The 13,322-nt window shown below is 40.9% G+C and overlaps 1 protein-coding gene across 8 annotated transcripts in view; it reads left to right on the forward strand.

Annotated features, from left to right (window-relative positions):
- Positions 1-4,349: 4,349 nt before the first annotated feature.
- The window catches only part of Cabcoco1 (ciliary associated calcium binding coiled-coil 1), a 105,195-nt gene continuing 96,222 nt past the window's right edge, over positions 4,350-13,322 (forward strand). For 6 of the 8 annotated variants that reach the window (XM_052744787.1, XM_052744790.1, XM_052744794.1 and 3 more), the window contains exons 1-2: positions 4,350-4,481; positions 12,815-12,921. In XM_052744787.1, the coding sequence (XP_052600747.1) occupies positions 4,416-4,481; positions 12,815-12,921 (173 nt within the window). In that variant the 5' untranslated portion in view covers positions 4,350-4,415. Of the gene's footprint in view, positions 4,482-10,348; positions 11,524-12,814; positions 13,139-13,322 lie in introns of those variants that run through there. The other 2 variants (XM_052744788.1, XM_052744789.1) reach the window with 2 other exon arrangements.

Below are 13,322 nucleotides of genomic sequence, written 5' to 3' on the forward strand. Positions count from 1 at the left end.
TCTCCAGGGACACATGCTTCCTTGTGCTTAGGTGGAACATCATTGTTGCAGAATATTTGTTTACGCTGTGAAGATAGGTCTCTGCCAAGGCACCTTCTGATTGGTTTAATAAAGAGCAAAATGGCCAATAGCTAGGCAGGAAGAGAACAGGTGGGATATCCTGGCAGAGAGAGGGGGAGGGAGTAAGAGGGATAAATCTAGGCACAAGAGACACCAACTGGACACAGAACAAGTTGGACATACAGGACGGAGGAAAGGTAGCCAAGCAAAGTGATAGAACATAGATTAATAGAAATAGGTTAATTAAGTTATGAGAGCTAATCAGAAAAAATCCTAAGCTAAGGCCAAGCTTTCATAATTTATAATAAATCTCCATGTCATTATTTGTGAGCTAGTAGCCCAAAGAAAAATCCATCTACACATCATAGCAGAGGGAATATGGGGCAACAGAGAGCTATTAAGTTCACTGATAATCAATGTTGACAGTGCTCATCAGGTTTTTTTTCTTATCTCCTAAGCATGTTTTATCAAGATAAGACCTCACCAAGTCCCTATATCCACCTACATAAGACACTTGAATGAAATAAGAGGAGCTTCAAGGATTAGGTAGAGGTTATGAAATTTTTAAATATGTTTTATGATTAGTTAACTGCTTTCTGTACTAGTTAGCCTTCACTGCTAACTCTTTACAGTCTAGAGTTACCTGGGAAGAAGGAACCTCAGCTGAAGAACTGCCCAGACTAGAATGGCCTGTGGTCTTGTCTGTGAAGAACTGTCACAACGGATGGTTGATGTGGGAGGGACCAGCCCACTGTGGGTGGCGCCATCCCAAGGCAGGTGGTCTGGAGATGTATAAGAAGGAAGAAAGCAAAAGCCAGAGAGAAAGACAGCCAGCCAGGAGTCTTCCATGTTCTTTGCTTCAGTTCCCACCCTGTCTCACTTCAGTGATGGATTGTGACCTAGAAGTGTAAACCACATGGACCCTTTCCTCCCTTAAGATGCTTTGTTCAGAGTGTTTTGTCAGAGCAACAGGATGCAAACGAGAATTTGCTTAAAAAAAAAAAATTAAATATATGGGTAAGTGAAATTACTTGCCAATTAATTGCTTTATGTTTTCCTTTTTATATCAAACAATCCTATGTTATTTCAAGGCTAGCTAAAGTGTGTTGTCTGAATTCCATCTCCAGAATTCTGGATTCTCTCACTACCACTTAAAGGATAAATTTGAATGTTCTGGCCTGATCCTCTAAAGAATTTCATGGCTATCAATTACACAGTTGAAAATTCTAGGAATGATAGTGTTTAAGCTCCTAAGATACTGTGAATCTCATTTGTGACATTATTTCATCTATTGTTGAAGAGCCTGACTGATATTTAGCATGAATCAGGGATGGTAGAATCATGAAGGGTGAAGCTGAAATGTTCAGCTGTTGGAAAAACCTTGAGATCTCAGGACCACTGAGATTGGTCACATATTACTGTTCAACACATAATGAACACATACCAATGTTCATCATCAAATTAGTCTCTTCCTCCGCTCTTGTGTGTTTCTCTCATGTTTAAAAGCACACTTTTCCTTGAACATGCAACCTAGATTTGAATTGGAAAAATTCTGAAAATTCTCATCGCCAAGGGTATGGAGACTGGAGCACTTTCATTACAAGGGTCTAGCTAAATGATCAAATTACACCAAATCATCCCACATTTTATAAACATGCCAAAAGTCAGAGAATTAAAAAGAAAACAAAGAAATCACTGTAAACACCAAAATCGGTGTTTTCTTTTCCCTTCCAATACTAAAGCAGCAATGTAAAGCTAAGAAGTGGCAGTCTGCAGGCTTCACTTAGAAGCCTTTACGTTCAAGAGAAACCTGAGCAGGAAGCCTTAGCTGAACCATGCCTGATGAGAAGTCTTCCTCATCGGCATGCCTTTCCCAAAGAAGTGGGAGGCTAATGTCAGCCAAAACTTCTGCAAGTTAAAGAAACCTTTGGACCGACAGGTTTTCAACACTATTCTATTCTGGGGGAAAACATTCTGCCCCATAAAATTAAATGACTGCCTCCAAACTCACTTCCCTATAAATTATACCATTAAATGTATTAAGGTGAAATTGGAATTTCGTGTTTCCTGAGGTAGTCCTCCTGCTACAGATTCCATCTTTAATGTAATAATCCATCTACTTCTAGGGTCCCAAACTAGAAACGTGATGAATAAAACTGTAAAACTGCCAAAGAAAAGGGCAAAACAACTAAGGGATAGCTAAATACATCTCATCAGCCGAGGAAACCACAAACTACTCTTAGGAGAAATAAATGTGTTTGCAGTTTGCAAGCACTAAATTGCAGGAATGTGGGCCATTCTAACCTCACAGAAGGTGACTAGCTGCATTCTGTTTCTTTGGAGTAAAGATCAAAAGGAAAAAAAATTAAACACTGTAATGAGTTTGAAAGTTAGTGGCTCATATTAAGTCTGGCAATAACTATGAACTGACTATATTCTCACTAATTGAACACATTCTAATGTAGTCCTTTTAAAATGGGGTTGAAAGTCATAACAATGTTTTTGAGTTTGTACTTTGTATTGAGAACTCAGCCAGCCCCTTGAAAAGTAAAAATTCCAGGAAAAGACCACATTACAACCAGCCGGAAGAGATGGACCATATGTGAACTAAACTAGAGAGGACTTCTGAACACACGTGGGCTAGGACAAGACTTGGGTTGTTTAAACTGTGAGAACACGTGAAGGAGAGATGCAGTGACGGAGCTACAGAAAGCGACATGTTAAATTGTCTCTGAAAGGCAACAGAAAGATACATACTTGGCCAGCTGATAGCTTTGTATCAGATGGATCCGGTCAAGGAAAGTACAATACAAATGCTATCACTAAGAACACTAGGAGGTGCCAAGACCCCCTGAACTTTTCTAATTCAATGATCAATTTGTCTTTGTTAGGGTTTCTATTGATACAACAGAACACCATGGCCAAAAAGCAAATTGGGGATGAAAGGGTTTATTTGGCTTATACTTCCACATTGCTGTTCATATTGAAGGAAGTCAGGACAGGAACTCAAACAGGGCTGGAACCTGGAGGCAGGAGCTGATGCACAGGCCATGGGGGAGTACTGCTAGCTGGGTTGCTTCCTATGGCTTGCTCAGCATGCCTTCTTAGAGAGCCCAGGACCACCAGCCCAGGGGTAACCCCACCCACGATGGGCTGGTCCCTCCCCCAGTGATCACTAATTGAGAAAATGCCTTACAGCTGGATCTCATAGAGGCATTTCCTCAACTGAGGCTCCTTCCTCTCTGATGATTCTAGCAAGTGTCAAGTTGACACTTAAAATCAGTCAGTGCATTGTTCAATATCTTTGGAAAGCTTTGAGGCCAGCAGTGATTTTAATTTTATTTTATGCATGGGGGAACTGAGTCCTTAGTGTCTAGATTTGACAGTAAGCATGTTGCTTATCAACCTCCAAGCAGGTAAATTCGTGGTGTAGTACATTCCACAGCCAAAGGAACTTTTGAACAACCAAAGAATCAAACTATGCAGTCCGGCTTGTAGCTCAGTGGTTAGAGTCCTTGCTGAGCACTCGGGCGACCTGGGGTCAATCTACACATTGCTTAAAGTGATATGATGCCCTTGGCCTTGATTGTAAGCACTTGGGAGGTGGAGGTAGGAAGATAAAGAATTCAAGGTCACTTTCAGCCTGGGCTACTAGAGACCCTTTCAAAACAAACAAGATATATATATATATATATATATATATATAGATAGATAGATAGATAGATAGATAGATAGATAGATAGCTAGATAGATATAGATATAGATATAGATATAGATATAGATATAGATATCTATCTATCTATATATATATGTAGTAATAATATGTATATGTGTATATGTATTATACTATACATAATACATATTGTAATATATATAAAACCTTGTTGTTTCCAGGATTTTTATTATGGAATTTCAAACATGTGCAAGAAGAGATAGTGTATTAATTTCATCTCTACAGCAATCCCAGTTCCATCTGTCTCCCTCAATATTTTGAAATAAGTTGCAGACCCTCATCTCCATCACTAGCTAAATCTGCATCTCTAAAATTCGGGTCAGTTTTTCCTTCTAAAGGCCACAATGCCTTGGTAAGACTTTTAAATGTTACAAAAATTGCTTAAGATCGATAATCAATAGCCAAAGCCCCCAATCATTTATCACTTTCCGTTTATAGTTAGCCTTCCGCGTCAATACTGGAATTGCTTAAGTAAATTTCTCAGTTCCCACTGTAATTCGAGCAGCAGGTGGCCTCATCCGGAGCCCCATAGGTGGGCGGGGCCTGGGCTCGGGTTCCGTCAGCGACACTGGGTCCCACCCCGGTTGCCTAGGCGACGAGGGCTGCTTCCTCTAGCGGTAAAATGGCAGGGTCCTCGGGAGCGACCCCAGGGGCGGTGACTCCAGCAGGCAGCACAGGTGATTCTGAGGTATGCACCCCCTTCCTGTCTGGGACTGCGTCCTTGGCTCACGCCAAGGTCACTCAACAACGTCAAGGCCAGAGTCACCAGGAACGCAGCCCATAATGGTCTGCAAACTTCCAGTCAGTCGGTCGGGGGTCCCCTGTAACTCATCACAAACCCTGTGAGGTTACTCTGGAAAGTTCCATGCTCACACAGCCTTACTACCATGCAAATATTAAAATGAAAAAAGAAAGAAAGTGATCTCTGCTCTTAAAGGGACCAGTCTCTTTTTCTAAGTGCCACTGGTTGACTGTGATGATCAATCAATCATATGTGATGGAAAGGTGGGAACGGCTGCTTCGATCTGAGTGGGTCCGTTTTAGCTTCTGTGGCCAGGAGATGGGACCAAAAGAACCTGAACTGAGAGTCTGTTTTCTACCCCTGGCTTCCTGGTTCATCATGAACTTGGCCTCGGTACCCCAGGGAGACCTCTTGTGTAACACAAGGTTTGGCATGTTAAGACCCCCTCCTAGCACCAAGTTTCAATAAGGGGTGCAGGAGGCACTGAGTCATTTTGCCCAGAGACTTAATGTTTTGAAGGTCTATTTTTACTTATTTGGGGTGGGTGAGTGGGTGGGTAAAAGCCTGAGTGCCATGGCTGAGTGTGGAGGTCACACGACCACTTGATGGTGTCCCTGTAGGTCCTGATGAAGCCTTGGCAGCGGGTGCCACTGTCCTGTGCCGAGACTTTAACCACAAGCAGATCAGCTAAGCCATCTAGGAAGTTTTTTTGATGTTTAAATCTCCTGGGTGCGTCAAATCCTGTTTCTAGGTTGCTATTTTTCCTTGCATTTTAAAGACTCTGAAAAGTGAATAATAAAGTGTTCATTAACGGGGCTTTGTTCAGCCTCCATATTTGTCTAAACAACAGTCTTTGTGCAGAAGATAAGAACTCTTGCAGTCTCAGCAGTTAGGAAGCACAAAGCCAAGAATTTCATGCCTTCCTTTCTGGCAAGCAAGCCAGTCCCTCCTCCAGGGCCCCCAATACTGCAGGTGAACCCCCTAAGCATTCAGGCTCTCCTATGAGCCTTTCGAAATAAAGTTAGCATACGTTAAATGCACATTTTAACATGATAAACTGAATTCCCAGACCATTCCTCCTTTGCGATCGCTAATGAAAGTTAACATAATTTTAAAACCAGCACAGGAAACTTTCATATTAAATTTTGTGTCGTTTAAACATATACAAGAACTTCTAAGACTGTATAGTGTCCTTGCACCCACACACTAACTTACCAGTGGATGTAATGCCTTCTCTAAGACTATTTAGTGATTTCAAGTTTAATGAATTGGTGTTTAAGAATGTGTGTGTGTGTGCATGTACACACACACATTATATATATATATATATATATATATATACACACACACACACACACACACACACACACACGTATGTTTCAAGTTTTGCTAGCTCAATCTTTTTATTAGTAAGTAACTGAAGAAATCCAGTTGTAACATGGGCTCACTTAGCAGTACTCCTTGACTAAGAATAGCAGTTCATATACAGAGTGGTAGAGTTTCCATATTTCACCCCTGTAAAACTGAGTTCTTGAAGACCACAGCGAGATGGTCCACCATCAGGACCTCCCAACTGGGCTGTCTAGGGACTTTGAGATTAGAAGAAAAACACAGCAAAAGACAGCCTTGTAGTCCATTCCCATGGCTGCTGAGGGAAAGACCCTTGGGTCAGATGCCTTGCAGAGTTGACCCCCTTACAGTTATCCACGTTAGGGTTTCTTTTCTAGTAAACTCTGTATCTAAATTGAATTAGCCAGAAGACCATCTAGTCATCCAAGAGGCATGCAAGAATGAAATATATATATATATATAAATATATGTTTATATTTAATATAAATATATAAAAATTGATTAATTGGTATTCTTAAAAGTAATATGGTTTATTAAACATAAATATATATAAATATAAATATTTATTAAATATATTTTATATATATATATAATCAGAAATAAAGCACAAGCTTCGCTCACCTGTGGTTCCCTGTGTGTTGGCGATGGACAACGTCTAGAATAAAAACTGTTGTCCTAGTCACATAGTAGGTGCTCAAGCAATTAGGATAGCACATTAAAACCACAGGCAGCCTGCCGTGTGCCACATGAGGTGGTCACCAGAGACTATAATCCATGCTGAGATGCTCTGAGCAGAGGGCAAGGCCCACAGAATCTGGAAAGTAGATTCTGTGTGTGGCATCCCATGAGCTCTGCTTGCCAGTGTCTTAACTATAAAGTCCAATTTCTGCAGTAACATTAGACAGAAGACCTCCTTTTGAAATGCAAGCCTAAACTTTCAGCCTTTATCTGTATGAATGTATGAGGACAAAAGGGAAAAAAATAACAAAAATTAAAAATAAAGATTCTCTATGTATAGACCTATGTGAAAATAGTTTATAAATAAATATCTAATTCAAATTCTGCAGCCTCCTGGCCAGTTAGTTCATAATTTGACTTTCTTAGTATCTTCGAAAAGGTTGATTAATTGGTATTCTTAAAAGTAATATGGTTTAGGTCACATTAGAGAGCTAAAGAGAATGAAAATGCTTCTGTCCCAATCACCATTGCTGAATATGATTCTCCTTTTTTTTTTTTTTTTTAACTTTTCGAGACTGGGTTTCCCTGTGTAATAATCCTGCCTGTCCTGGAACTAGCTCTGTAGACGAGGCTGACCTCAAACTCACAGAGATCCGCCTGGCTCTGCCTCCTGAGTGCTGGGATTAAAGGCGTGCACCACTAAGGCCAGCTCTGAACATGATTCTTGAAGTGTTCCAAATGGGCTGTGAACCCGTTGCCTCTGAGAATTCACTAGAATACAGACATCTCACAAGGGAAGATGCTGGTCTTAGAGGCCATCAACATGTCCAGTGGGAATCTGTAAACAGATTCTAAAATGTTAGAAAACTTGGACTCAACTTACATAGCAAACTTTCAAGTTTCTGCATTTTCAGTATCATTCCATAAGTTAATTTGTAAGACAGGGTCTCTTATTAGGATGTGGATCTTACCAATTCCTCAAGACCAGTGGTTCTCAACCTTCCTAACACTGCGACCCTTTTAATACATACAGTTCCTCATGCTGTGCTGACCCCCAACCATAAAATTATTTCCGTTGCTACTTCATCACTGTAATTTTGCTACTGTTACGAATCGTAACATAAATAATTTTGGAGATAGAGGTTTGGCAAAGGGGTCACGCCCCCCCGGCTGAGAACTGCTGCTCTAGACTAACTGGCTGTGGAGCTCCAGGAATCTGTCTGTCTGTCTCAGCCACTGGGATTATTAAAGCATACCACCTGACTTTTCATGTGAGCTTTGGGCACCTAACCTCAGGTCCTTGTGACTACATGGCGGGCACTTTACCCGTCTCCCCAGCCCTTTGTCTGTCCAAATTTTCATCGATGTTATACCATTTTTATATTCTGCTTTTACATCTAGTTTGGAAAGGCCCGTTCACCATCTTAACTTCTTCCAAATGTCAGTATCTTCCCCTAAGAATTTAAAACCTACAACGTTCTAGGAAAATCTCACTGGGGTTCAGAAATTGTCTCTGCATTACATTTATTGTGTGACAGGAATGTCATTTCTTGAATTTGAAGGAGTTTCTAATTTATCAATTCGTATCCTTCAAGTTCCAACAAAGTTTTAGAAATTTTGTTAGGATTCTTATGCCTTTATTATAGTCGGAACAAAGTATAATGTAATCAAGTTTTGGGACATTTCCATTTCTAATTAGTTTCTCAAATAGAGAAAAGAAACTAGCTTTGTGTATTTATGTGATGTATAACCGTTTTAGCCGGTTTCTTAGCTGAGCGTTAGTACAATGTCCGCCTTCTTAAGGACACTATGATGTAATCTTCAAATAAAGGCCTTTTGGTTCTTTTGTGTCTCCTGCATAAGCTGCATATTTCATTTTCTTATCTTCTAACCGTAATAGAGGAGAGTAACTCTAACATTGAATTACAGTAAGGTTGCTGGTCGGGGCCGCATCTCCTCTTGTTTCTATACCATTGACCACTACCCCACCGTTTGTTACGATGGCGTCTGTTAGTCTTGGAGAGATAGTCTAGCTCAGTTTTCTTTCTCCATTTATACTTACCAAGTGTTTTGCTGCTGAGTTTAGAAAGTACCTGCTCGGCATTTACATAACAGTCACAGAACGCGTGTTGAATTCAACATAAACTTAAGTTCCCTCTCCTAGCGATGGTTCTGTCTGGGTGACGAGCTATTATCCTTTAATCACAGTGGGATTCGTGTTTTAGAGATCTATTTTTAACTCTGGCCACAGTCTGAGTTCATTAGTGATTTGGGTTTCTACATTCTCTTATTCTCTTTGTGTTCTTCTATGTACATTTTAGATGTGCAGCTTTAAAAAAAAAAAAAACAACTAAACTCTTTTTTTTTCTTTCTTTCTTTTTTTTTGGGGGGGTGGTTTTTCAAGACAGGGTTTCTCTGGGTAGCACCTCTGGCTGTCCTGAAGCACATTCTGTAGTCCAGTCTGGTCTAGAACTCATAGAGATCCACCTGCCTCTGCCACGAAAGTGCTAGGATTAAAGGTGTGTGCCACCAGTGTCCAGCCCAAAAAAAAAAAAAAAAAAAAAAAAAATCCTGAACTCTAAATAGCCTAAAATTTTTAACCCAGATTTTGATTATATGTAGAATTTCAAGGATAATACCACATGTTTGTTCAGATCAATTTTCCCCTTTATCCCTGCTAAGTTCTAACAATTTATATTTTCCTAGGAAATCACCCGTTTCCTTGTATTTTCTAACGTTCTGCCACCTGCTGTGGCAGCCATTCACTTCCTTTATTCTTTATTCATACTTACCAGAGAGTTGCCTTTTTACCCATATTTTTAAATAGCTACCTCTTTATTTCACTTGTTTTTTGTTCCTTTAATTACTTACTTTCTTTTAAAAATAATTGGTTTCTGAGCCCCGTAGGAAGATCGCGATGAGGGGTTGGGAGGCCCCCGTCCAGCTCAGCATCTAAAATGTGCCACTACCTTGTTCATCCACGCAGGTGATGCTTCAATGGACCACGCTGATAAAATCAAAGCTGGTGCAAGAAATGCCGGGATGGGTCAGATTCTAAAATAAAGAGAGCATCAATATTCCTGATTTTCCTTTTGCCTCAGACTCCGATATGGTTTAATACAACACTGCTCCTTAGTTCATTTATTTTTAGGCTTGAGGGGGAAAACTTTCAAAATCTGGCTTTTGTAGACAAGCTCCTGTTTCTTCTGACTGGGAAAGCCCTCTTTCCTAATCCAGTAAACGGGTTGTCTTTCCTTTAATGAAGCTTTTTAGAGGCTCTCCTTTACGAAGTACTACCAGGATTGGTTCAGACATGTTCCTAAAAGCCCGTGTTCTAGGAAAAAGACATGTTTACAAGTGTGGAGTGTTCAGATGACATTGGGGGAAGAGAAATCAGACAACAGGTTATCCGGTAAATAGTAGGAGGCTTACAATGCTGTTTGTGGAATAGACACTAAAATCCAGCAGGAGGTGGGATAGAGTGAGCTCACAGCGCAGCGTAGCATTGTGGAGCTGCCAAGCTGGAGACAGGACGACACAGAAAGCCACAGAAACAAGTGAGCAATTTTAGCCTGTTGATGAGTGGCCGTTGGATCTGTAGGCTGTAGAGATCAGAATGTATGCACTGAAAGACCAAAAGATTTTTACTCACCTAATACTCTTTCTAGTGCAAGGCAGCACAGAGGAAAAAAAAGAGGCTTCATTTAAAATAGGTGCAGAAATAAGTATTTTTTAATGCTGCTATTCCTAACACTAATACCAATAAAAGAGGCAAACTCTGCTGAGTGTTGACTATCTTAAACCCCCAAATTTTACTCAAAACGATGGCACTGATATTGGGCATCATTGCTAGAGCTCTGACTGTCAAAGCATTGATATTATTGGATTCACTTTCACATAGTTCTGTGTGACCTAATTTTTTCCTATCCAGAATTTTTCTCGTCAAGTAAATTGATCTATATGTCAGTATCACTCACTTTTCACGTACTTCTTTCTCGCTCTGACTCATCGTGGCAGTCCTGTGAGTATTCAAACACAGAAAATGGTTTTTTAAAATCTGAATCCAAATTTGAGACCAAACAAGTTGGCCTAAGTCATAAAATTAATCAGCAGTCCAACCATGACCTTTATCAGCAATTCCCCTAAATTCTCAGCTCTTCAACACTCTTCGAGCAACCATACCATCGTGGGATGAAGATGAAACTCAGCAGTCCCTTAGTAACCCACGTGGACTCAGCAGGGTTTGCAGATTCCAAACAGAAAGGAAGACAGGAGTGTGTCTCAGAACCTAAGATAATTTAGTGCTAATAAAGGATGTGTGTAGTCAAAACACACATAAGCAAACATAACACCATGTGTCTGACTAAAATACTGTCTTCTACATAAACTCATCCATGTGAATGAGTTTAGAAGTATCTGAGAGGTCAGCATGTGCAAAGTATATCATACTAGAGGCTAAACTATCAGATCCAATCAATCATATGACCTAGTTGAGTTTAATTTACTCATCCTATATTAACTCCTATATTAACAGTGCAGCACCAGCCAATCTAATGTTAGGTTATATGAACCAATGGCGAGTGTGTTAGCTTTGACATTTGCCATTAGGAGGCAGTGGGCTGGTGCTGTAGCTCAGTGAGTGAGATGCTGTGTAGCAGGCAGGAAGGCCTGGACTTGATCAGCACCCTATAAACTAGCCATTGGTGGTGCACCCTTGTAATCCCAGCATCAGGCAACAGAAACAGAGGGTCAGAGATTCAAGGTCATCCTCTGCTCTATAGTGGGCTCCAGGATATCTTGAGAGAGGAGGAAAGGGCATGGTAATTGTGATGTAGCTTGGATATTGGCCGTAGTCCTCTTACTTTTCAGATCTCATCATGGGAATAGCTCAATCCCAGTTTGGTGAATGGAAATGCATTCACCTGTGCCCCCGACTCCCGACAGGCTTCGGTTTCTGCAGGTACCTCCGTCTCATCCCCTCTTCCATCTTGAGTCACAAACTTTCTCTTCCAACTGTGGACTGGGACCGTCTCGTCCATTAACCAACATCTTGAAACTTGACCTTCCTGACTCTGCCGTTTCTAACTTCTAAATATTTGCACCTTGCTCTGCACACTCCTCTGTCAAGTCTACTGTTGAAAAAGGGAGTGTATCACTGTAAAAGGCCCTGCATCATCTGTTTCTGAGACTCCCAACTCTTCATCAAAACTGTGTTTTAGGAGTCTGTTTTCTTTAGTCCCTTCCTCCACATCACTTTATGTCCCCCATTTTCCCTTGTCTGCCACAGTTTACAAATGTGTCCTGCCTCTTAGCTACTCAGAAACTTCATGCATCCCCATCACCTGTACTGGTAACAGATAACTCCATAGCTCGCTCTTCCTCCACTGGCCAGGCTCTAAAATGTCTGTGATTCCACACACAGTAGTTCTACTTTGTGAGCTTTCAGGAGATTATTTATTGTCTTCTTAAATTGGGGACCTCCCACGACATGCCGCAGTGCACACAGCCTGCCTGACTCCATCTCATTCCTGGCACCCGTCCTGGGCACTGCTGGGAATTGTTCACCCAGGGCTCTGGTTAGGCTGGTCCTGAAAGACCACTCACGGACCCCTTCCATTCACATCCCTGTCCTTGTCTTTGCTTAGAGATTGAATGCCCCATTTATTCCCGCTCATGTGTCATACGCTTTTTGTCTTTGAAGTATTCCTTTTTGTTGTTTGAGAATTTCATAATGCATGCAATGTGCTCTGATCACCTCCACCGCCGCTCCTGTCTCAACCACGTTTGCTCATGTTGTACTCACCTTTACCACACAAGCACCTCACCCACTGAGCCCCACCCCAGCCCTGCTGCTTTCTAATGGAGAATTTCAAAGCTAACACAATCATTATCAGTTCGGTGTTTATAACGTAGTATTAGATTGTTATACTAATGCTGCACTTTTAATTTAGGATGAGTAAATTAAGGACTCGATGTTCAGCTCCATGGGGCAAGCGAGTCTCTCCTTGCATTTACCTTCTCTTGAGCCTGCCATTCGAGGGGCATTGTGTAGACAGTCAGGGTTTGCTGAGTTGTAAAGCAGCCCTGGGTTCTGCATATGCCCAAAGATAGACCGTCTAACTGTGTGACTTCTCAGCCACCACCACATAACAACAGAAAAGAAAAAATGACCAAGGGTTTTGTATCATTAGAGTTAATATGCAAAATATAAGATGCAGATAACTCATTCTGTTTTGTTTTGTTTTTAACAGAAAAATACTGAATTTCAGGAGAATGAAAAGATTCTGTCTCCGGATTTTCTCTCAGTTGACCAGATCACTGACCTGCTGGAAGAACCGGATGTGGATGGAATTCAAGAGTAAGGACTCCACAATCTCAGCCAAGTCGCGATCAGTTCTAGGCTTTTATTGCAAAGTGATCATGGTGCATTATTTACACATTTTAAGCTTTTATGTCAAACTATGTGTTAGTATAGTGTTCACTAAAATATGTCAAGTATTGGGAATACACATGCACGCACATAAGCACAAATGCAAAGAGAATTGACTCTTTGCACAGCTCAGCAGCCTTTCCTGGTGAGTGACATGCATTGGGAATCTAGCTGTTAATGTTGACCAAGAGCCACCTGTGTCTACCCTGTGTCCTCTTCTGTGTCTCTTCTCTTCCATTCATGAAGCTGTCAGCATGTCCAGTAATCCAAAAGACAACCTTGTGTAACATTAATTATATTAATATAACAAATATGTTAATAACATTCAT

The sequence above is a fragment of the Peromyscus californicus genome, unplaced genomic scaffold (assembly GCF_007827085.1).
Source record: "Peromyscus californicus insignis strain IS unplaced genomic scaffold, ASM782708v3 Scaffold_19__1_contigs__length_69161282, whole genome shotgun sequence".
NCBI classification, from domain to species: Eukaryota; Metazoa; Chordata; class Mammalia; order Rodentia; family Cricetidae; genus Peromyscus; species Peromyscus californicus.